Below are 25,360 nucleotides of genomic sequence, written 5' to 3' on the forward strand. Positions count from 1 at the left end.
TTGAATGCTGACTTCCTCCTAGTTTTAACAAGAAATGAGGCTTTGACTGACATTCAGTAATGCTCCACTCAGAAAACAGGAGTGGTTAATAGAAAGAGCAGTGAAATACAGGTTAAGAATAGAATCAGAGAGGCTGTTGGATTGTTGTGGATTGAATATGGGATTTAGAGCCTGCTCACTGGAGCTCTGCTCCTCAGCCTAGCATCAGCTTGCCTTTTAATTTCAGAAAACTAACTATAGCTGAGAACTGGCATAACTCTTTTCATTTGTCCCTGCATATTTTGTAGAATGCTAGTTTTCCTTCAGAAATAAACCCCACACCTTTCAAGTTATTACATTTTTTAAAAAAATCAGAAACATGTAATTGCTGGGGAAAAGAAAAAAAAAAAGGTTTCATGTTTGATTCAAAATGACCACACAGGTGTTTTATGACTGTTCAAAGGGATTCCCTACAGGACTAATATCAACCACAAGAAACACACTTTTTCTGAAAATTAGCAGAATGAAAGTATTTTAAGAACTAGTGTGCTATACTACCTTTCCCTTTCACTAATGTTATCATTTAATTCTAATCAAAATGTACACCATGCTTACAGTGTGATGTATGTTCTATTTGAATAAACAAACAACTCTTAGACTGGCCTTTAAGAAGCTACGCAAAAATCCTTTCACGCAATATAGGCACTAGGAAGCTTTTTTTTGGGTAGTTTTGTCCTCTGGCAGATAAGAACATGAAATTCCTCCACAGGATATTTCTTTACCTTGATTCGAGACTTAATACTGTAAAAATGGAAGTACTGTGTTGACAGGTTTTTTATTTGATAGGTGGACGCTGTATCCCGTTCCTCAGGGACAGGGGCAGGAACCTGGAGAACAAAGCCATTCTCGCAAAGGATGAGCAGTGTGCTCTTTGCCTGTACAAAAACACAGAAGATACAACTGTGGGGCAGATGTATACATGGAATTGAAAGAAATAGGAAAAATATAGTCAGAAGATGAATAGGCACAAAGCCAAGCTTCAAGCAGGAGGAATTAGTTCTAACTGTTCTCTATTTAAATGAGTGCTTTTAAACATTCATGAGAAACCAGTGAGCTTCTTTTATACTTCTTTTTATCCTAGGCAAAGCTAAGAAATTGAAGAATCATAGAACGATAGAGGACATTGGGTTGAAAGGGACCCTTACAGGTCATCAAGTCCAACTCCCTGCAGTGAGCAGGGACATCTTTAACCAGGTCAGGTTGCTCAGAGCCCCATCCAATCTGACCTGGGATGCCTTCAGAGATGGGGCCTCCAACACTTCTCTGGGCAACCTGTTCCAGGGTTTCATCACCCTCATTGTAAAAAATTTCTTCCTTATATTCAGTATAAAGTCCTTGCCATATGCAAAACAGCTATCATTCTGACACTGTCTAGCTTGGAAGCAGCATGATGATATTTTGGGGGTTTAGTTAAATCAAAGAATGGATCTGACCCAAAAGTTAGGAGCTGACATTTTGTTTTGATGATTCGTTTAAATTCATAAATTTCTAAATCCTTTATATCTTTATATCCAAGGCTGGGCTTGGAATCTTGCAAATGCTATTTAGCTTTGAGTTTGTTCTTTGCTGGTACTTGCCAGGTCCTTTAAAATGCAAAGTTAGGAAGAATAGGTGAGGTAAGGGTAACAATCATGCAGTGTTTTGAGATTTTTAAAGGCAAATCTGTATTTAGTAATATGGAGAATAAAGAGAAGCTTATTTTACCTGCCCCATCACTAACAATGTGCAAAGGGTGCATAACAGAGTTTTTATGGAAAACTTAACTAGAAATTATATGGTACTTACGACTATAAAATCCAGCCTTACAAATCCATTCATTAAATGTATAGTACTTAATCACCAAGGTGGGGTTTTTTTAAAGAGAAAGAAAAAAATAGCGTAATGCTCAGATGCTTGTACTATGTTTAGTAAGTGTTCATATCTAGCAGTGGAGATCTGATACCAGCAGACAAAATTACTCAGAGGGAACCTAACATATCAAAGATATGACAGTTTCTAGTAAGAAGGAATACCTTGTCCTCAAGAAAAGGACTCAAAATGCAACTGCCAGATCAAGATCTGTCATTTCTGTAGTAAGATAGAGTTCATAGTAGCAAGAGTTCTTTTGCCAACACAGTTTTTATCAGTTCCCATGAACAAGCAATAATAGCTACACTTTGCCATTGTGCACCAGTATAAACATATTTAGATGCTGACAATATGACCAGCAAGAGAAAATGAGTGATCTCCCTTCCAAATAAGAAGGCTGGACCAACCAAAATTTCAGATGTTACTCTAACCTTACAAAACTTCTAAAATATTAGAAAGAATCTGTTTGAATATGTCTCTGACACTTCAGAGTGTGAATTCCAAGAAGCACCCAAATGCTTTCTTAATGTGGCCCAAAAGCTTTGCAAAAGCCTGTTTTAATACAGGCAAGAGGTACAGACAATAATGCTCAAATAACTGTTTTATCAAAGAGGATTAAGATCTTGCAACAGCTAAGGCACAAGCTTGTTTCTTCAAGGCAGGAACTCAAAAAGCTGAACAAAATTTTGTGGTTTGCATACATTTCTGCTCTTTATTATCCATAGTCAAAGATACATCCAAATTGACTGAACCAGAGATGCAGCTACACAAAATCTGCTTGCCATACTGAGGAACAAAGTAGGAAAATATCTTTTGCATTTTTCTATGGAAAACATGTCAAGGGTCATGAATCTTCATTTATTTTCTTTGGAAGTTCTTCTCAAAATGACATTTTAACATTGCAGGTAAGGAAAAAAAACAAAAATGCTTTACTCACATGGGAAGGTGGAGACCACTGTAATGCCTGCACAGGCCCAGGGACACAGATGAATCCAATTGGCTCATATTCATCTTCAACAGCAAAAAAGAAAACAGTTTTGTCTTTACTCTGAGGAAAAAAAAATATTATGACTGAATCAAAGCAGACCAAAAATTCAAAAGACTGTAAGTACTTTATAACAATAAGTACATGCTTCAAACGTTTCGTGGTTCAACAGAGAGACTTATAAGCGCCTTGGAAATTAGAACTGGATTTCCATTATGATTACAGGGAGGAAATAAAAATTCTGTCCACTTTGCTCCATGGCCCTGAGTATACTCAAAGCCCTTAAATACACAGATGGGCCTCACCTGGCATCCCCAGCCACGTGCTTTGTGCCCATGGCCCAGGAGCTCCTTTAAAACTCAGGCTCAGGCCTGATTTTTCTGAAAAGGCAGCACAGGCTGGCATCCCTGGATAACAAGACAATCCAGAACTGGTGCACAACATGACACGTGGCAGCTTAAATCCTGCATTAAGTGAAAAGCATGGTGATTCGGGTCAAAGCATGTGTAACTGCAAATGCACTGATCATGGTTTTTACAAAGAGATGACTGGAAATCATCTCAAAGGCTAGCAGCCACACAGACAAACCTACTGGCCAGTATTATAATGGCAAGTGGTGCTGGGTAGCAACTGGAGTGCTGGCAAGGTCTGTATGAATGGACTTGCTTTTATTAATTCCAAGATACTACTAAACTAATTCCAAAATGAGCCAAATCGTTTTCAAAGAGGATTACAGTATTCACACTAAACAGTTCAATAATTCACAGAATGAATTGTATGGATTGCACAGTTGCTTTCCTTCAGAAAACAAATGCGAGTACAAACAGAATCCTCTTCCCTCACTACTGCAGAGAACTGCAAGAAGCAATCGATAGCAGTAACAGTAGTATAAACCTGCTGACAGTAAAAAAACTTCACCTTATCTCTACATTTCTGGCTTAATAAAAATAACCAAAAGAAGTGATACATACTCCTGTGGCAAGCACATGTCCGTTTCGCTCATATGCCAAAGCCGTAACTGCAGTAGCATGAGGTTTGAAAGCTTTTTTCAGATTTATCTCTGCACTCTTTATATTGGTCTGTCCTGGAAGAATAGGCAGTCCCTTGGGATCATAAACTTCAATTATGCGGACAACACCATCTTCAAACCCCACAGCGATTAGACCTCCTTTAGGATTTACCTTTGAGTGGAAGAATGAAGAAAAAACGTAAGTGTACATCTGAGAGCTTAGAATAAGAATAGAAGTGTTGCTAAAGCACAAAGAATGTTTCATACATGGGAAATATTGTTTATTCTCTCTAATACCCTACTGTAAAGGGACTAGGGGTTATTTTTTGGTTTGGACTGGGGTTTGGTTTTTTGCTGATGACATGCTATTGCAACTGGAAATGTTAATGAGGATTTAGTTGTAATGTCAGAGAAGAGGTAATTCACATTGATATACAAAAATACCAGTAGCTTCTTCTTAAAGAGAAGAGTTGGAACTCAAAAAAGGAATTATTACCCTGAATATAATACTGAGCACTGAGTGTAGCTATGAGTTTTGAAGAGAGAAGGGCACAGACTAGGGTCTGGCTACCTCTATGTAAGTTACAGCTGTCAACAGGGACATTTACTTGAGATGGAAAGAGGAGGCTACGGAATCTTTACCGTAGGCCCTGTAGGAATGCCAAATGCTAACAATGAAGACAGGCTTGAATTGTGAGAGAGAGGTGTTAGAAACAAACAGGCCTGTGTTTTAGCTGGATCTCACTGGACTTGCATATTTAGCTCATATTAGCTATACATGGTAGTGTCCTGAAGTGATTTACAAAATGAGCCACCTCCAGTTATGGCAGAGATCAATATTAATGCACACCAGAAATGAGACCAGGAGGACAACAGCTCTGAGAAGAGACAAGAGTGAATAGGTAAGCCTTGTGAGCAACTGGCAAAAGTATGATCTTAGCTATGAAAAAGTTTATTGTTCGGAAGGGAGCTGTCTTCCCATTATCTGGGAACATCAGTCAGTGGTGTCTTGTCTTAAAAAGACCCTCTCTAATAGGCAGGTGTACAATAGCATTGCTCAGTAAATAACCAAGAGGCGTCACTCATGGACCTCAAATTTGTAGCTCTGCGTTTGACTCCCTATCTTTCCTCTACTAGTAGGGAGACAGCACTCCAGATGTGGCCTCCCCAGTGCTGAATAAAGAGGAAAGATCACCTCTCTGAATCAGCTGGTCACACCCTTCCTAATGCAGCCTAGGATGCTGTTGGACTTCTTTGGATGCGTTCCTGGCTCATGGTCAGCTTGGTGCCCCCTGAGATCCCAAGATCCTACTCTGCAGAGCCGCTTTCCAGCTGGTGGGCTCCCAGACAGTGCAGGACTTGGCATTTTCCCCTGCTGAATTTCATGAGGTTCTCCTCAGCCCAATTCTCCAGCCTGTCCAGATCCCCCTGAATGGTAACACAATCCTCTAGAGTACTGGCCACTCCTCTCAGGTTTGTATCACCTGCGAACTTGCTGAGGGTGCACTCTGTTTCAGTGTCCAGGTAGTTAATGAAGAATATTGGCACCCATAACAATCCCTAGAGTACACTGCTAAAGAATTGCCTCTAACTGGACTTTGTCCTTCTGATCATTACTCCCTGGAGCACAGACATTTAGGTTTTAAATCCCTGCCTCTGTCCACTTGTCCAGCCTGTGTACATTGCTAGACTGCCTGTGAGAAAACTACAGCATACAGATGCTTCAAAGTCTGTTGGATGAAATTTTCTTAGATTAATAGCAGAGATTTCCAAATACATTTGAGCACCTTAGGCTACGGGATTTTAAACAGAGCCAGATAGACTTACTACCCTTGATTCTTCAGATTGTGTTTAGAATCAACTTTTGTAAAGCTGAACTGAGTCAGTTTTGTAATGCTGTATAATTTATTGTGGGAGTCACCTTACCTCTCAGATGTATAGGTCATCATCTAACAGCATCCCTGAAAGTCTGCATGGCCAGAATTAAAATATATATAGTTACAACAGCACTCTCCCAGTGTGACCCTCACCTTGGAAAGTCAAGTAAGCACTTTACTCCATAAATTTGCTTATAACTAACCCACTGGGCTTCCTATGTTTCCTCAAGACCTTAACTAGACACTATTTAATTAAATTTAATTAAAATTAGCAAATATGTCTAAAAGTGATAGACTCCACACTCCACAAATGATCAGTTCTGGCAGAAGTTTTCTATGATTTATCTCCAAATGCTTGTGGATTGTCTGGGCTGTCATTTCAAAATGTGTTAACTAACTCATGTTAATTGACAGTTAACTCTGCGTGGGTTAAATAAAAGCTGTTAGTCTAGAAATTAAGCCTACTTCCAGGAACTACACATTGAGATCAGATTTTACAGTCTCAGGAAGACAAAACAGGATACCTGATAATCCACACTAAAGTCAAACTGCACACATGCTCTATACATACACACTACTCCACAAAATTATATATATATATACTACTACAGTGAACTCTACTGTGGCCTAACAGTGACTTCTTTAAGGTCTTCAGGCCGTCCTGCAAATGTGCAATCTGCCAAGCTGAGTGGTTTGCAGGGCAAATGCCAAGTACATGTCTCTGTCTGGCAAAGTACCCTTTATTCATGCGGTAAATCACGGAGTGTCTGAACTTGGGCCCATAGTCCAGTTTGTAAAAGCCAAGGGCCATTCTCTCAGTGATGGGTTGGATGAAGTCCACAAAGCTGAGATGAAAGCCTATACAGAATTAGTCAGTAACATGCTCTTGACAGCAGAGCTCTATCTCCAATGGTGTGCTGATGCAGAGGAGATTACTCACCTGAGGCACGGCTCCCCTTACCCATGGCCTCTTAACCACATTTTGTCATATCAGAAGTAATGGGAGGTGAAGCAAAAGATGAAAGTCATTGGATGGGCTGGACAGACACCTCAACAGGTGCTTGAAGATGCAGATCAGTGTTGTCAGGCTCTCTCCCAGAGATTAGGAACTCAGCTGTATTTCTTCAATAAGCAACCAACTGAATTAGATGCTCTGTTATTTGGACACCTGTTCGCAATGCTTACCGCTCAACTAATCACTGATGAACTCTCTGAAAAAGTGAAGAACTACAGCAATCTCACACCCTTTTGTCAGTGAATAGAGCATCAGTACTTCAAGGGTCACAATAAAGAGAGCTCTACAACTGTGGCAGCTTGATCTGTTAAGAGGTCCTTACTAAGAGATGTGTGGTGTTTGGCAGTTGGGGTAGACTGCATCTCAGTTTTGGGTTTTGCTGTTCAATGACTTGATTTTGAGAATGGAAATGTTTTTTGAAGCTGCCAAATCATTCCAGAGCAAGAAAAAAACTCTAAATGCAGTTTTTGTATTGTAGGATATACTGTGCATGTTCAACCTGATACACCTGTATGGGCACTCCCATTTTACTAGACTGTATGCCACTTATTCTAAAGTGACCTTGGAAAAATATTTTATGTGTATTAAAACAAGATACTTAAAAAAAAAAAAAAAAAAAGAGGGTGGCAAGACTCTGGAATAAATTGCCCGGAGAAGCTGCGGATGCCCCCTCCCTAGAGACATTCAAGGCCAGGTTGGATGAAGCCTTGAGCAATCTTGTCTAGTTGAGAGGTGTCCCTGCCCATGGCAAGGAGGTTGGATTAGATGATCTCTAAGGTCCCTTCCAACCTAGGCCATTTTATGATTCTATGATCATATGGCAAGTAACCTTCTTGATGCTGGCAGGCTCACAGGCCCCCTTAAGAGTTTTTGGAAACACAATAGCTAAAACTCACAACATGAGGTGCCCACATCAGTGCTGTTCCTCCTTGTTTAAATTTAATTTCACTCAGTTGCCTGTTGCTGATGAAATCATAGATACGCACTGACCCTGTGTAGGAAGGAGACAATAAGAATTTATTTCTTGCAACATGACTTACATTTTGAGATTTATGGAGAAATGTCTATTTATCTTAATTAAAAGCTGGATATGATGTTATTATTATTTCTTCTTGCGTAACAAATGCCGCAGGGAAAGACATGACTGGTGGTTACAGAGTATCACAGCTAGCATAGTGCTCATGAGCTAAACATAAGTATCCTTCACCCTTTAAATTACAAACTCCCAAAAGTTGTGGGGACTGAGGGTTGCAACAAGAAGGCCACCATGTGTAATTTTCAAGTAATCACAAAACTGTGGCAGAAGTATGGAAAATCTGTACTGACAACATAGGAAAAGATGCCATGCTACTACTTAGCATTGACTGGAGAGGAAAATATGTAGATGGATGAAAATGGGAGATTGTCCAAAGAAAAGCCAATTTCACCAGAGGTGAAACTAACAGATTCACAGACACACACATTGGTCTGAATAAAATTCCATTCCAGTTGGCATATATTCTAAGTGTCATTTGTTCAACTGGTAGGAGTTTGTCTTCAGGCTAGAAGAACATGTACATTGTATAACACAGACAAACAACAAGACACTGTTGACAAGAATTGAGTGAAAGACCTTGTAGCATTTTCTGAGACGTGTAAATGATGTTGTTAATGTTCTGGCCAGTGGTTCTTTCAAGCATGATAAAGCTATTTGTGAGGTCTAAATTGCAAATATTTATATAAGATAAATAAGCATGATAGTTGTTGCTAAGAAAAACACAGATATTAATATTCACAATGACTTACACAATGCTAGAGATACAATTCCTTAAAAAACAAAAAATCCCAACACTTATCAATCCAGAGCCTTGAATACAAGTGCTGTTATTCAAACAAAATGTCTCATCTTTTCAGCCATTCCTTCAGAATGAACAGAATTTACAAAGTTTCCCTTTAAAAACTTCTCTCATTAAAATCCCAGGCTTTTAAGATGAAGGAGTCTTAACGCATTACTTCAAACCATTAATGATCTGTCCCAACTATTAAGCAACTGATTCCAGGAATAACAACCGTTAAAAGTAAAGTGACTTTTCACGAACAAATATACAACTTTGTTTCCAAACCAAGAATCATTTCTCTTCAAAAACAATAATTACAGTGGTATGAGAGGAAAGGGATAGTGTACTTACGGTCAAGGGCAGTGGTGGCCATAAGATATGTAATGGGAGAGACACTCATGGCCTCAATCCTTCCAGAGTGAAACGTAAACAGGCACTCTGGATCTCGGGTCTGCAGTGCAAAACAGAAGAACAGAACTGCTGCTATATTCTGGAGCTGCACTTACAAGGTATTACCAGCCATACCTACAGCAAACCTGAGAAACCTAGACAGATGCTGTTTGCATGAACAGAATTTGGCATCCATGAGGTACATGCCTATTCACAGAGGTGTGTAGTGACAGGACAAGGGGCAATGGTTTTAAAGTAGAGCAGGGTAGGTTAGATTAGATGTTAGGAAGAAGTTCTTTACTATGAGGGTGGTGAAACACTAGAACAGGTGGCCCAGAGATGTGATGGCGGCTCCATCCCTGGAGACATTCCTGGTCAGGCTGGATGGGGCTCTGAGCAACCTGATCTGGTTAAACATGTACCTGCTCACTGCAGGGTGGTTGGACTAGATAACTAGATAAAGGGTCCCTTTCAGCCTAACGCATTCTATGATTCTATGATTCCATGATTCTACCTATATGCACTTTTTTTTATTATTTATTTAAATGTTCATAAAAAGATCATGATCAAAGTTGATGTAGGAACAGCAAGTTCAATTTAAGATTCCATCATTTATCATGTGAAAATAAAGAGGAATTCCTTTCATTAAGTGGTTTCAGGCTTAGAATTAGCGTTTTTAACAAAGAGCTGCTGCTCTGAAGGCAAACCTAGGGTTTATGCCATCTGGGAAATCATTTTATCATCCAAGGAATTCCAGTTTCTGCTATACATTTTTGACATTAGTTTTTATAGTATGCTTTCTTTATCTTTTCTTTACCATAATATTATTGGAACATAATTTTACCTGTTGTCACAGAACTTTATTACATTGTATTGGGTTTGCCTGGCTGGTTTAGTGGTGGGGGCGCTATAGGGGTGCCTTCTGCAAGAAGCTGCTAGAAGTTTCCCCTAAGTCTGACAGAGCCAATGTCAGCTGGCTCCAAAGACGGACTCGTCGTTGGCCAAGGCTGAGCCTGTCAGTAATAATAGTATAGGAACATCCCTGTGAAAACATATTTAAGAGATGGGGAAAAAAGAACTGCACCACACAACAACTGGCAGGGAGACAGAGGAGTGAGAATATGTGAAGACACCAAGGTCAGTAAAGAGTGGGGGAGGATGTGCTCCAGGCACTGGAGCAGAGATTCCCCTGGGGCGTGTTGCAGACCATGGTGAAGCAGGATGTCCCTCTGCAGCTCATGGAGGTGACAGGGTGTAGATGTCCACCCGTGGCCCGTGGAGGACCCCACGCCAGAGGGGTGGATGCCTGAAGGGGGCTGTGACCCGGTGGGAAGCCCACACTGGAGCAGGCTCCTGCCAGAAACTGTAGCCCATGGAGAGAGAAGCCCACACTGGAGCAGGTTGGCTGGCACGACTTTTGTGACACCGCAGGTGACTCGCGCTGGAGCAGTTTCCCCCTGAAGGACTGCACACCATGGGGAGACTCACATTGGGACAGTTTGTCAAGAACTGTCTCTTGTGAGAGGACTCACGTTGGAGAAATTGTGTGAAGATCGTCCCCTGTGAAAGGGACCCCACAATGGCCCAGACGAAAAGTGAGGAGTCCTGCCCCAGAGGAGGAAGGAGCAGTGGAGACAACATCGGATGAACTGACCACAACCCCCATTCCCTGTCCCCCTGTGCCACTCGGGGGGAGGAGGTGGACAAATTGGGACTGATATTAAGCCTGGGAAGAAGGGAGGGGTGGGAGGAAGGTGTTATTTTTTTTAGATATGTTTTTATTTCTCATTACTCTTCTCTGATTTGTCCTTTAACAAATTTAACAAATTTTCCCAAAATCAATTCTGTTTTGCCCGGGACGGTAGATGCAGGTGATCTCCTTGTCCTTATCTCAAACCATGGGCCCTTTGTTATATTTTTTCCTCCTGCCTAGTGGAGAAGCAGGGGTGATAGAGCAGCTGTGGTGAACACCTGGACGCTGGCCAGGGTCAAACCACAACATCAACTTCAAGGGAGTGTTCCCATTTACATTAATATGCTTGGGAGCAAAAATTAAATACCCCCCATTTAACCATGTCATCTATTTCTCCACCAAAAACTTCTCCAGCATTAACACTAGTTACAAGCAGGATAAAACATGTTAAGTGCATTTCATTTTCTCCTTGTTTTTCCTAGTTCTTTATGTCATTCAAAGACAACAGTAAGGAATGTTTCAAACACCTACTTAGATACTAATGTATTGATACTCCTCGAACTCATTTCCCGCATCTATATAACTTTTATTACCAGGTTATAGGAATAAAACTTCCTTAAGGTAACTTGAATTTTGCAGACCAAATTCCAGAAATCAAAAATCAAATTATATTTTAGAACCCTGCACAATCATTGCAATCTATAACATCATGAATATAAATTTTAAAAAAGTGTTTCAATGCTGAAATTTTCAACTGTGCAGCTTCATAAAACACAAACTTCATTGCAGATGCACCCGGTATAGCTGAAGGAAGTTATGGCAAAGGAACTGAAGGAATCAGAAGAAAGAAGATGAAAACAAACTTACCATATTTGAAAAAGACAAATCCAGCTTCCAGATTGCTCCATTGGTATCCTGAAGAAGGAAAAACCAAAATATGTGATCTGAGTATTTTCAAACTCAATTTGGAAATAAAACTGCCCATGGTGCCTCCTTAAAAATTCCTTAGTGTTTATCATTGTGGACTGAACGTTGTGATGTTGATCCTATCAGTCCTAGACATCAGAACATGGACAATACCTTTTGACATTCTCCTATCCTTACGCAGTTCAGGCTCTGAAAGCCAAAGTCTCTCATGTTACTATACATATTGCTATATATATAAAAAAAATCGAATAGCATAGCATAGTTCAGTTCAATTGGAAAGGTCTTACAACAAACATCGAATCCAACTGCCTGACCACTTTACGGCTGGCCAAAAGCTAAAACATATTATTAAGGGCGTTCTCCAAATGCCTCTTAAACACTAACAAGCTTTAGTCATCGGCCACCTCTTTAAGACTTCCAGTGTTTGAAAGAAGATGATTACATATATATCCAGAAGAAGATTGAATTCTACCAAAAAGAAATGTACTAATTTGTAATGGACTCCTGCTGTTACTTAACACCACTTCCCTCATTCTGTGTTTCTCCACAGAGATGGACATATTTGAGTGTATCTTACCTGAGCGTACCAAATGGGCTGTCCACCGTCATAAACTTTTGATATCCAACTCAGACTGACATTCTTGCCAACACAAAGTTCATTCATGGGCTCCACCTCCAATAACTCTGTGTCATCCACAGGATCAGCAGCATCTATTGCCTCAGAATTCCACATCTTCATGGTGTTGGAAGCATTAAAAAAAACCCAAATCAAACAAAAGGGTAGGGCTATAAGGCCAGGTTATGTTTTCATACACAATTAATATGGAATTCATATGGAAAATCATAAGAATCATTATGGAAATATAAATCATTATGGAAAATCCTAAGAAAGCAGGGGAGTATAGACTCTACAAGTGGAGTGTGAAACTTGTCATATCTGCCTTACTGTTTTGAATGTAACCAGTGACAATCAGTGACTACCATCTGATAAACCGGGGTGCAATGCAAAGTACATGTAAAAGTGTACCAGATGAATTTTCCCAGTGGGACAATATCATTTTGTAAAATACAACAACAAAAACTCCAGGATGTTTGAAACCCTCCACTGTCCATAACAGTCAGCTTCCCATTGATTATCTGAGTCTTTCACACGTCAACAGAAGACACATCATATCTTCCCTTAAAGAGGAGGCAAACAAGATTGCAACATCTTTGATAACTGACAGGTGAGATCGGAAACTGGTCATATGGATAAGGAAAACTTTTTGACCTTAATTTATAGAATTTTATGTTAACTTCAGGATGCTTCTTCTTTTAATTGTTCCTCTATTTCAGAATAAGTATCTCTGAGATGCTAGTTAATTTCCATCATTATAATAATCTGAGCGTTCAGTTACTCAAAAAATTAATTTCAGGTATTGCTGTAGTTCATCCTTTGAAATAATACCAAATGCCTGAAAATTATATAAAGATTAACCAAAGCCACACATGAAAAAAGAATGTTAGAATGCAGGCAACAACAAAACTGTTAAAAGGATCACTGAAAATTATTTTGATTTACTAGAGTAAAAGGTGATTTGTCTACTACTATTAAACAGAGAACGCTGCATGAACACTATTCAACTCAAACATACACACTGTGGAGATGTGCTTTTATTCTGTTTGTTCTAATAAATTAATTCTCAGAAAGAAACTGTACTGCAAAATTGCCTCCATAAATAGGCCCTGGTAAAGAAAATGTATAACATTTACCTGCTGACCACAAAATTGCATACCTAAATGAAGAGCAGAAGAAAAACTTACCCGAATGAAACCGTCTTTTCCAACAGTGATAAGTTCTCCTTCATCCAGAACTATCTGGCTGACAGTGGCACTGTGACAAGGCTTTTTCCCAGCTCGACAGAGCTCTACTTTAATGAGGCCCCCTTCCCAAAGCAGCAAATTGCCCCACTCAGTCCCTGAGATAACCTTCAATGCAAATGAAGACAAGCACGTAAGAACCCGCGCTTCATCATGCAAAAATATTGGTGAGAAACTGATTAACATCTGTGGTTTCCTTCCATGACAGCATTAAATCAATAGCAACGTATAGCTATTTGCAAGAGAAGGTGTAAAGGATGGAAAGATTCAACTTTTTAGTGATGTGACATAATTTACATGCATGCACTGAAACAGTTAAAAATTAAGGCTAACAGTCTTTATATTTCTATACACTAACATATTCACTAACCCATTAGAGAAGCCTCAGCTCTGTGCTAACAGAGATCTTTTGTCTGGGAATTACAATACTAACTGCACTTTCAGTTATTACAAAGCAAGACAGGTTTTTGGCAAGTTAATGTCAATATTAGCTTATCAGAGCAGTGCATTGAGGGTCTAATGCAAATCACTTCGAAGTAAATAGGAACTCTCCAATTCACTCAGCAGACTTTATATCAAGACCTGAGAGGGAATATAAAATCAATTAAACGTTTTCTTAGTTACCTTCCCATCAGGCAGCTCCACATGACCTATAATGTCGGTCATTGCTGTTTTCCCAAACCTTCTCAAAGCTCCTTGTAACTTGAGACCAGTGAAAGTGAGAACCATCTTCCAGAACCTGAGCACAGAAAAAACACTGCTGACACAAGATTTCCTAAACATACTCTTCAGTCCCTCTCAGACATTGTAATAATCCTACCAGGGGGGCCTCTGAGGTAAGGACTGTTCATTTATTACTGTTTTTCATAGGAGACCTTGAGCTTTTCTTTTTAAAATGAGAAAAAGCCTTGTAATTACACAAACATTTCCCTATAACAAATCTAGAACAATTTGGAATGGGCAGAATGAAGATTAGACTGCTACTTAAAATTAATAAGTGTAGAATGCTTATCTACATCTTTGCAGCTACAACGAGTACATGTAGTTAGGGATACCTATTTTACTCTTGCTGTCGTTAGTGCATGATGCTCACATTTGTAAATCCAAGGGACGCTAAGGTCTTCACTGAATTTCATCAAAATATCCCCATGGACTTTAGCTTGAGTAAAAAATCTCACCGAGCCAAGTGTTTTATCCTAGATCTTCATAGCTCCTTCTATTTGTTCACTATATTTTTAGCAGTATAAAACATAACTTTAAATTACTGCATTAGAGGAAAATTAACATCTACTAAAATTAGTGATGGTTCACTCTGTGTGCAGGAGACATTTCATTTCATTTAAGATGGGTATTGGGAACTGGCATTTGAGACTACACCTGGGTAAAAGGTCATGTTTATCATGTTCTACAAGCTGTGTCAGAGTTTATTCATAGTATTTTAGCTGAAAAAAAAAAAAGATATTTTGTTTTGCCAGTTTTCCATAAATAATGTATTCTAAAATACATTTGTTCTGGGACTAAATAAACCATTTGCTATTTCAGACCCACCTCACAACTAAACTATAACGCTAATCTCAGATTTTGATACGATCCCTCTGTTAAAATTATAATGTATCTAAAGTTTCTTTGAAAGTTATTATTTCTATTACAATAACATCCAAGTCACATCTTAATTCCCTACTATATTAACATTTAACACTGGACAAATACAGAACACAAAGCTAATCCTTGTCCCAAAGAGCTTAAAGTTGTGCTTTATTTTTTCTTACAAAAGGATCCATGAACTTACCAGAGAAGGAAGTGTATGGAAGCATTTCTTCTGTGAGGCTTCCTTGCAGACTTTTGGTGGTATCAGAGGACTTGGCAACCAGTTCTAATGGCTGCCCAAACAGCACGAGTTTAAGAAATTAAAGGTAGAAAGCCCAGAAGGCACAGGAAGCATATATGCTATGTTACCAGCCAGAAGACACATATATATAAGTATTTTTTATTAATTCTCCTCAGTGCTTGAAAGTGCAAGAATGGAGCCAGTGGTACCAACACTCAGCATCAAGAATCATCCTTTTTACACAACAAAGTGTTAAAAGCCTTGGGAGATTGGCTGAAGGACTTAAACTTGCTCTATTTTTGTAATTGCAATGGTCAGGTAAAATATCATTCCTCATTGGTCTACGTTTGCTAATTATGCATCCTTGTTAGACATCTTCTACATATTATGACTTTAGAGGTGATATGTACTAATCCTAAGCAGTAAACACACCTGATGTGTCCTGGTCCAGATGTAGTTAGTTGCTCTTCATTATCAGGAGAAAATGTGACCTTGTAAACATTCTCTGAAAAAGCTTTTGACCTCAACACAATCTTTTCTTGCTTCCAGTCCCAGATAGTCAGAATGCAGTCGGGGCTGCTCCCAACACTGGCCAGCAAAGTGCCAGCATTGTTGAAGTCACCAGAAACATAGGCTTCCTCAGTTCCACCTGAAGAAACATACAAGTTTCAATACACACACACAGAGAAAAGCAGAAGAAACGATAGGAAAAATCTACTAAGAAGGAACTCAACTTTTACTGCAATTATTTTTTCACTAGATAGTAGTTCTCAGTTGGCTATTTCTACTAAATAAAAGTTTCCTCCCATGCAATAATGAAAAAGCTTGAAACCATGTTTTCTCTTTTGCTTTGAAGGACCAAGAGATTGAATTTCCTCCCGAACTTCCAAAGTGACCCACTGCTCCATCTGCTGGGATCTATAAACACTGGCCCATTTGTGTAAAATGAAAGTAGAACTTTTTACACTACCTCGCAGTATTCTGTAGGGCCTCAGCAAAGGATAATCATAGATGATGAGGTTTGGCTTCTTTCCTTTTTCTCCTACTGCAAAGTACTGCTTAGTAGGGTGTGCCTTGAAAAAAGCAGAAGTCCCATTGCATGCTGTAATGATGCCTTGGTCTCTATCCTGCTAGTTATTGAGTTACTATATTTACTCATATATTAGTCAAAAGATATTGCCATAAATACTAGGCTGCATTCTTCCATGTGCTTATTCTGAACAACTGCTCATCTATTGCTCAATATCAGAATGAAGCTACTATGCACACAAAATGGTATATTGCACATATAATGCAGAACTGTGATAAATTGTGAAATAACTTGTTTTATCATGCATTCTTGCACTATTTCTACCTCACTCAGCCCACTAGCTGATCTTTCCATGAGCAACATCTGTGTCAGAAGCTATCTGCTTCACCAGATGTCAGTCAGGATGGCAGAAAAGCTGCCCTGAATGGCACTGTTCTGAAGAAAAAGATTTACGACAATTCCCCAGAAAAGCTTGCTTGCAATGGAGCAGAACAGCCTGAGGCTGGCATTCCAAAAGCCCTGCTCATGTGGAATACAACTGAGAGATGGTAATCCTTCACAGGGTTCGGTGCTTCAAGAGTCCAAGGTCTCTGCAGGACCTTACTAGAGTAAAACCAGATACTTTTTCCTCTTAATTTACCTAGGAACTTAACTTTCTAAATCTTTAGTGCAGGCAAAACCCTAATATCAGTTGTGACTAGCAAGGATGAGTGTTCAAAAAAAGAAAGAGTTTATATGAGCCAAAATAAGAACGTATTAGCTCTAAAGATTTAACCCAGTTGGCATATGTCAGTTCTTTAAGGTACCTGAGCCTGGAACTTAAGTATGTAGCTATTAGTCCTCTGCCAGTTATGTTGATGGGCTGAGTAGCCCATGCTGCATGGTCCACATATCCCCCTAATCAATACCATGCTTTCTTACGTATATCCATGTGCAGCTGTAGAAATCTCCCATTGGACAATCAAGTGAACATTTCATTTCTAGAAAATGACTAACACCTTAAAACACAAAACGAAAGCCATACCGCGATAAATCCAATTCCACCACCACTGGTGCTCCGGAGATAACTTTGAGATTTAGTTCTGAGGTCCAGGAGCACCACTTGGTTGCCTGCTATATACATCAGTGTTTGGCTATCCATCGGCAGGAGGTTTGCACTTCTTGTGCAGTCATATCCAAACGAATGTCTGAGAACAGTTTAATAAGGAAAAGATTTGACACCAGCTTTCTAAAAAAGTTTACTAAGTGGATCACTTAAACCAAAACTGAAATGGGGATACTGAAACTGGGTACTAAAAGCCTGATGGTATGAAATAGTTTTGTTCAGCAGTGAAGATAAACATGCTCTATAACTGAAGGGAAGGCAAAAGTGAAAACGTCCAGAAGTTTGTATTCCATCCTTTTGCCTCCACTAGAGAGCAAACCTCTTGCCTCCTTTGGGGCTGCAAGGAATTTACCTTCTATCGGTGTTCTCTTTCCAAACAAAATGTAAAAAATATGTATCCAATTACTAGGAACTGTTCTACAGACAAGAGATCAAAGCAAGGAAGTGCTCAAGCTCACTTCTTAAATGTTTATGGGCAGATGTAGAAAAGGGAAAATCCAGTCTTCAATAGCAACTTCACTGCGTCTGCAGAGAAAGTCACCAGCACTTGTGAAAGTCACAAATCACATCCTATTTGGCCATATCTACTTGGGAAAAGACTTACTATAACTCTTAATTGATGGGCATCACCTTCTTCATTCTACCCATTCAGATTTTCTGAGCATCAGCCTTCAAATTTACCTGGTTTCTTCCACACTTCTCCCTTAGCAGTTCTGTGAGGAACTATGAGGTAGACAGCTGCTCTTCTCCTGCCCTTCCCTCAGCTTCTTGGGGAATACCAGTATTCCCCAAGAGAAAGGGAAAGGGATTGCTTTGTGGGGGTTATTCTTACAATAGTCTTTTGCCTGGTCACCTTAAGTTGTCCATGATCTAGTTCTACAAGAGTACTTGTAACAGTAAGCATTATGTCCAATAAGAAATATTTATGGGGCCAAGATAACATTTAAGATTAAATTCACCCAGAATTTACCATAAATGGTCAGGACACTTAGCTGTGTCTCAACCAGAGGTATCCCACTAATGCCACAGAGGCTGCTCCAAATTAGACAAGTACAATTTTAAGAACATACATTAAAAATCCTTAGCTTTAAATTTGCACAGCCTCAACAGAAAGGATACTTAAGAGTAAGAAGGTTAACGGGTATCCCAGAGTCTTCAGTGACAAATGGCCGTGAATATATATCTTCATAATTATAGAAGAAAGTTTCTGAGATTTTCTTTTCTACCTTCTCAGGCTTTTGCTGTGCCTCTGGGGGTACTTCACTATCATCTTGCTCTTCCAAATTGCCTTCTGCACCTCAGAAGTGGGAATATAATAAAACTTTATATTCACCATAAATGTTACTCTCCTCGTTGATATTTGCACCTAACTGCAAGAGGGAAGGATTCACACATTTCCTTCAACAGAATAACAGGCACTCCATAGCTCAAAGCAGGGGTATCATGTCTCAGTAGCAACTTGTCCTGGAATGGTTTATAACAAGGACTCCCTCATGCTTTTAAAAACTTTACTGTGAATATTCAAAATCAAAGAGTTGAACTAAGAAAAATTTTGAGACTTATTTAAAAACATTGATTTTCATACTCAAGATTACTGAAGTAGTTCAGCTTTGCATGGTGGTGGTGAAGTCTCAGGTTTGGAAACCAAATAAAATTTTAGTAGCCGTTGAACACACATCACAATACGAAATTATAAAAATACATACAACAGACCACCAGAAGACACCACTGTCCTCAAAAGACACATCACTAATGTGTCACTCAGTGTAGTTCTTCACTGAACTTCAATGCAGAATATTGTCAACATGACTTCCAACTTGTCATAAGCTCTTGTTAAAAGTACTTTTCAGTTTGATACTGGAGATCATACCTCCGTTACCAATTTCATAAGCTTTTGACCCTGTCTCAGTTTTTTTTCCTCTCCTAGGTGTTCTATGAAAAACAACCAAAGAGGTCAGAGATCAGCCATGGGAAAGAGCAAAATGAAGAACACAAGGTAACACAACTGAAAGGGAGCTGAGAAACTCAGTAACTGTAATGTGATGGCACTTGTCTGAGGTGCTGTTCGTAACTGTGACAGCGAAAACTAGAAAGTAGTGGGATTTTTAAGGCCATGCCAACATCTCCGCAGCGGAAAGCAGTACTCACCAATGCTCTCAGTGTGTGGTTCCACTTGCTCCACTTCATCCTCCTGTTCCTCTGCAGTTGGTGACTCCTTTGGAAGGCTAGTTTTGCTTTCTTCTGGAAAGGACTGGGATTACTCTCAAGTATGAATTCCTTTGACTAACTTGCTCATACATGCCATATTAAATAAATACAAAGCTCTGTAGTAGCAGAAGAAAAACGAACCACCTTCTGCCAAACAATGGACTTCCTAATATTTAGTACTAAGAGTAGGGAGAAATTTGCTCTCAAAAAAACGTATTTTAAAACAGAGGGGAAGGAAAGAAACACATCATATAACAGGAAAACGGTATAATAGGGAAATCAAACAAACGTCAAAAGTAATGTGCCAATAAAATTTTTTTCCAAAGCTCTACAGGACACTCACTTGTAGATTCTTTTATCCGTGCTACCTAGACCTAGTGTGCTAGCTGACACGCACAACATGTGAAATAGACACGGAACAGACATTTCAAGATTAAAATGGTGTTAAAAAGAGAAATACAGGTTTCTGACTGAAAGAGGCTGGCAAAGTTAAGAAACTGATTGCAGCAATAGCTACAGAGACAAGTCTAAACAGCAAAAAAATTCAGCAGAAAGTCTCTGTGGGCTGAGGGACAGTGGGAACTACAAACACAGTGGTCAGCCTAGAACTTCACAGGAAGGGGTCATCTTTGACCAGAGTCAAAATTATATTTGTCAACACCAAGAGTAGCAACTGAAGATGAACACATACTAGTAAGGAAGGAGTGAGTGGTGGGAGAAGCCAGAAGCACCGTAGTGAACCTGCAGTATTGAAATCACTATACAACAATGCGAAACACTCACGGACACCACTGTGATCTGCCTCTGAACCTTCTGTTGGCTTCTCATCAGCTCCTTCCTGTTGCCCTGAAAAAGATGGCATGTCCTCTTTACTTGGTAGCGGTAGAGAAAAATAATCAGTATTTTTGCCTTCATCTGTCATTTAAGACCATTTTTCATTTCTCCTCAAATGCTTTGAGATCCCCAAAGATAATACTTGTGTTCTGCCTGCTCACTACAAATATGGATAATCCAAAGGTATGTCCTAATTTGGAAGGTGAATACATTGGTTTAGGTTTTCAGACTCCAGGCTCTATGTACACCACTACTATAGAAAGATTAAATATTGTGTAACAAGGGAAGCTGAATACAGAATAACATGTTTTGGACTTCTCTTTAATACACTGGGGAAAATTTGGATTTGAAACAACAAGGCTATTCTTTCACTTTTCTGGTGGACTTCACAAGAATATCAGGAGACAGACATTTTGAGATCATCTGGTATCTTGAACAGAGAAACAGGAGAGATTAATCTTTAAAAAAAGGATTTTCTACAAAATATTCCATATTAATGGAAAGTGAATTAATAGAAGTAACACAATTGAAAAAAAAACCAGCAAACTATAAACAGCTTAACTAATATCCCCCAGCATTTTTTTTTCAGCTTTCAGACTTTTCAGAGTTCTAGAATTTCAGTAGTTATTGTTATCCTCTGGACTGGAAAAGATGCAATTTTTTTTGTATAAAACCCAAACACATTAATCATTTATATAAACGTCTCTGAAATAAGAAAAAAAGCACAAACATTGCTCTAATATTAAATTTGTTCTGCCTTTTGATTTCAAGCATAGTCTCCATTTCCAAAGAAAGCACCTTCGAGTGAACATTAGATCAATTCTGTACAAATACTACAGTTATACTATTGGAAAATTCAGAAGTTGAATGTAAACAAACATAAATATTCAGAATAACAAGTATAGGCAGGATGCAAAGGAATCTCTTTATATGTGTAAACCTGTATTCAATACCAAGCAAAAGTTCCTAAAAATGCACTTCCTGTTTCTGGCTTTGGGTGAGAATTCATTTCGGAAAAGATCTTTTGAGGCATTTCAGACTATTTCAGGAAAGGCAAAGTGTCCAAAGATAAGACTATCCCCCAAAAGGACAGCAAGGGTAGAGAAATATTGTAGACACATCATTCTTATCATCATATAGTCAGCCTGCCTTACTGAATCTTCATCCAAAGGTTCTGAGTCTCTACTAGAGTGTTACTTACCTGCATAATTTTATTTAAGAATTAAAATAAGCTTTTACCCCTCAGGAGTGCTGAGAAAAACTTGAGAATAGACATCCAGAAAGTTTTACGTTCAGAAAACAAATCAAAAGAACACAATTGCAATATATCTCAACAGATTTAAATTAAATTCATGAGGTTTTAACGAGGTAACAGAACTGATATCACTGAAGTTGAAAAAATTGTTACAGACTAGTTGCATAAATACATAGTGGAATGTTCAGAGACCTGAATTCTAATTCCAAACCCAGTAATGACGTGTACAATTTGTATCAGCCATTTCACCTCTGGCTGTCTCAGTTATCTCTTGTGAAAAATGAGATAATAATACTTACCCATCTTAGTAAAGTGTTTTGATATCCATAGAGAAAAGCGCTATAAAAGTTCAAATTATTGTAACTAATTAGCAATCATTTATCTTCTAAAAATTAGGACTATTATAGTTTTCATTATAAATTAATTCCTATCTGGAAAATGCTTTAGGCTGAAAGAGGGTATGAACATTGCTGCCTGCATCGATATCTGGGTTCTAGTTAAAGAAAGTTATCACAATGTTCACAGTGCGTGTTACTGTGATGGCAATCAAGCACTGTGCCAAAACAAATTTTGAATTTAAAGACTGAGGAGGCTCAAGGGAGACACAGATCTACTTTGCAGATTCTGTGTTTCATGGGTTGACCGATTCAGAAAACTTCTGTGTAGGTTCACTGTGACAAAGGTACACATCCCTCTTCAGGCTAATTTTCATCTCCTGCATAATTTTTAAGAGTTTTCCTAAATAAGTTAAAACTAAGACTTTTAATACTGAAAACTGAGATAGTGGCAAATAGAACTGGTGTGAAGCAGGGGAAAGAAAACAAAAACAAAACCAAAACCCAACAAGCTGGCAAACAGACATTTTTGCCAAGCCTAATTATAGACTATACCTGACTAGGACAGTTTTGTTTCTTTTCCTCCTAGTCCTAGTAACTCAAGATACTGACCTGAAATAGTATACAGATCCACATCAGTTCCACCATTTAGCTTTCTAAGAACTCACGCAGGAGTGTGTTCAGGTTTTCTTTGGACACTGCCATGAATTTCAGCAAAGCTCCATTTTCTTTCAAAATGCCTTTCTCTTAGCTACCTCAGAATGGAGAAATGTGTTCATTTGGGTATATTCTTTCAGTTATTTCAAAACTAAGATGCTTCTTGGCGGTATTCCTGACACACAGAATCCTTATAAATAGAAGCTTCTCAAAAATTTTCAGTAAATTTGGACATTAAGAGATATCTCAGACAATTGTTTCATTTATTCAAAATACAGGATAATTAAATGAAAATTCACTCATATAACATCACTTTCTTGGCATTTTGTTGACCTCTTTCCAGGTAAAAAGGTGTTTAAATGTGTCAGGTGCATTAATGCAGCGCTTGCCTTCATAAATCCCATGACGGACACTGCAAGTGCACAAAATGCATAAAATCAAATAACAAAAACGCAGTCTACTGTCTTACTTTAGAAACTGAACATATCTACCAGTTTAAGTTGCCTCTGCCCCACCATTAATTGTGTGACTGTGCTTAGAAGACATCAGCTATTTCACCTCAGCTTTTACATCTAAGGAAGAGTGATAATCAGTTTGTCTGCTAATTCAGGATATGTAGAAATAGGCAACTATTACTGCAGAACATAACTGCAGTGCTATTAGTACCAGTAATAAGCAAGAGATTACAAATTCATCTCTACACTGTGCTACCTGTGCATGATTTCATTTTTCAGTTCACTCCAAAATGTGCCATTTTTTGTAGAAAAACTTTGGCCACCACTGGCCTTTGGGAAAAAAAAAATTGCTGGTTCTTTGCTTCTGGAGAGATTGTCTTGTGTGTTATTCCTTTACTTGCATTTACAACACATGAAGGAACTCAGTTCACCCCAGGACTTTGTTTTGCTTTATTGCTTTCAATCCTGACTCCTCTTAACACCATACTATGAGCCTTACGGCTACACTCTGCTGTAATTCTGGCCTGGGGGTAACCCTGGCCTAAAATAATGACTGCAACATTTGGCTATAATGAAGGCTGTCTGCCATGAGGAATGACATAGTGATCATCTGTTTCAGGCTTAGGCATCTTCTGCTCTACTTTGGATATGTCAGATTTCTTCCCATCTGCCAAGTTCTGCTTTTGTAATTCATCTTCAGATAGAGTCTCCATAGCAGTTTCTTTCTGAACCTTCCATTTCTTCATGAAAAACTGCATCCCTGATCAAGCCTCTTTGCATTCCTTTCAGCCTTCAGACCACATCAGAGTACATCAGCAATTTAACGGGCTGCTGATGAGCACAATGTGCACAAGCAGCACAGTTTTGCAAAACCTACTTTCATTCAAAAAAAAAAAAAGTAAAGTCTTTTAGTGCTTATATACGCAAAGAAAAATATCCAAATGTAAATCAGGCATAGCTATCCAGTGTTGTCTCTTTCTCTTTATCAGTCAGCATTACCACAAAACTAGTAATAAAAGTCAGTTCTAGGCAGTCAAACCAAAAATCCTAAGGAAGAAATTTTTTGTACTAGAGAATATTGCTGTTTCTTTTACAACAGCTAGAAGACTTGAGAGCAAGGAGAATAACAGAAAATATCAATTCTCAAGGCAGTTAGGGTTAAGTATATTAAATATTTACTAGTCAGGCAGCAAGGATAGGAGACAGCCAGGATAAAGATATAAAGCAGGATCTAGACACATCATCTTTATTATAGCCACATTGTCTCTTTTTTTCTCTCCATCAGAGAGACAAAAGAAGTAGACAGGGGAGCCCTGCTTAGAACCTTGTTATTGCTGTTACAGAATCACAGAATTGTTGAGGCTGGAAAAGACCTCTGAGATCATCAAGTCCAGCCTGTGACCCAACACCACCACACTGGCTAAACCATGGCACTAAGTGCCACCTCCAGTCTCTCCTTAAACACCTCCAGGGACGGTGACTCCACCACTTCCCTGGGCAGTGCATCCCAGTGTCTGATCATTTTTCCACACATTCATGTGACAGGTTCCACATATTCAAAATATTTTCCTATAAAACAGGAGAAACAAATCCTAACTCTAATTTCCAACCTCACAACGAAAACAATCCTCTTTATGATCCAGACGTCCTAGCTCTGTCTCATACAAGCAAAATTTCGGTCTCTTAAAGCCTGCCTTGCGAATAAAGGTTGCCAGCTTTTTATTAAGCAGAAAAGGGTGACATCACCACAGTTACTTATTAACTTACAGTGTAAAAGAAAAGCATAAAAATGAACGTGAGAGCAGTGCCACAAATGCAACAGGTAATAAAATTAACTGCCTCACACACGGTAAAGCAAAGCCACAAAGTCCCACGTTTCAAATGAAGTACAGGATGGTCTATCTCAGCTGCAGAACGCTCATTGCCGCTTCGCTTTTCCAAAGCGAAGCTTCTACCTGGGAACAAAGGCTTTTCCTGTCCTTCTGTGCAGGAAGGCCGGTCCCACACGGACCTCGGCACGCCGCGGCAGCGGACACCCGGCTCGCACACAGGTGCAGGCCCAGCACCGCCTCATCCCGACACCCTTCCAAGGCCGCCTCCCACCGGGGCACCAGGAAAAGGCCCTGGCGAGGCAGAGGCGCCCCGTGACGGGCTGTTTTGCGGGGGAGAGCACAGGGGCAGGCAGGGGGCACC

General features: G+C 39.2%; 1 protein-coding gene and 1 pseudogene across 1 annotated transcript in view; one reads left to right on the forward strand and one right to left on the reverse strand.

The window, feature by feature from the left end:
• The window catches only part of CFAP44 (cilia and flagella associated protein 44), a gene marked incomplete at its 5' end in the record, with an annotated part of 41,066 nt that extends 21,402 nt beyond the window's left edge, over window positions 1-19,664 (reverse strand). Inside the window, 14 exons of the mRNA XM_009867098.1 lie at window positions 762-914; window positions 2,825-2,935; window positions 3,844-4,053; window positions 7,670-7,764; window positions 8,942-9,041; window positions 11,541-11,588; window positions 12,178-12,333; window positions 13,404-13,568; window positions 14,085-14,199; window positions 15,721-15,937; window positions 16,259-16,361; window positions 17,343-17,505; window positions 18,543-18,649; window positions 19,606-19,664. Of these exons, the coding sequence (XP_009865400.1) occupies window positions 762-914; window positions 2,825-2,935; window positions 3,844-4,053; window positions 7,670-7,764; window positions 8,942-9,041; window positions 11,541-11,588; window positions 12,178-12,333; window positions 13,404-13,568; window positions 14,085-14,199; window positions 15,721-15,937; window positions 16,259-16,361; window positions 17,343-17,505; window positions 18,543-18,649; window positions 19,606-19,664 (1,802 nt within the window). The remainder of the gene's footprint in view (window positions 1-761; window positions 915-2,824; window positions 2,936-3,843; window positions 4,054-7,669; window positions 7,765-8,941; window positions 9,042-11,540; window positions 11,589-12,177; window positions 12,334-13,403; window positions 13,569-14,084; window positions 14,200-15,720; window positions 15,938-16,258; window positions 16,362-17,342; window positions 17,506-18,542; window positions 18,650-19,605) is intronic.
• Window positions 4,068-7,163, forward strand: LOC104272173 (annotated as a pseudogene).
• Window positions 19,665-25,360: the final 5,696 nt, after the last annotated feature.

This window comes from Apaloderma vittatum, unplaced genomic scaffold, assembly GCF_000703405.1.
Source record: "Apaloderma vittatum isolate BGI_N311 unplaced genomic scaffold, ASM70340v1 scaffold12853, whole genome shotgun sequence".
Taxonomy (NCBI): domain Eukaryota; kingdom Metazoa; phylum Chordata; class Aves; order Trogoniformes; family Trogonidae; genus Apaloderma; species Apaloderma vittatum.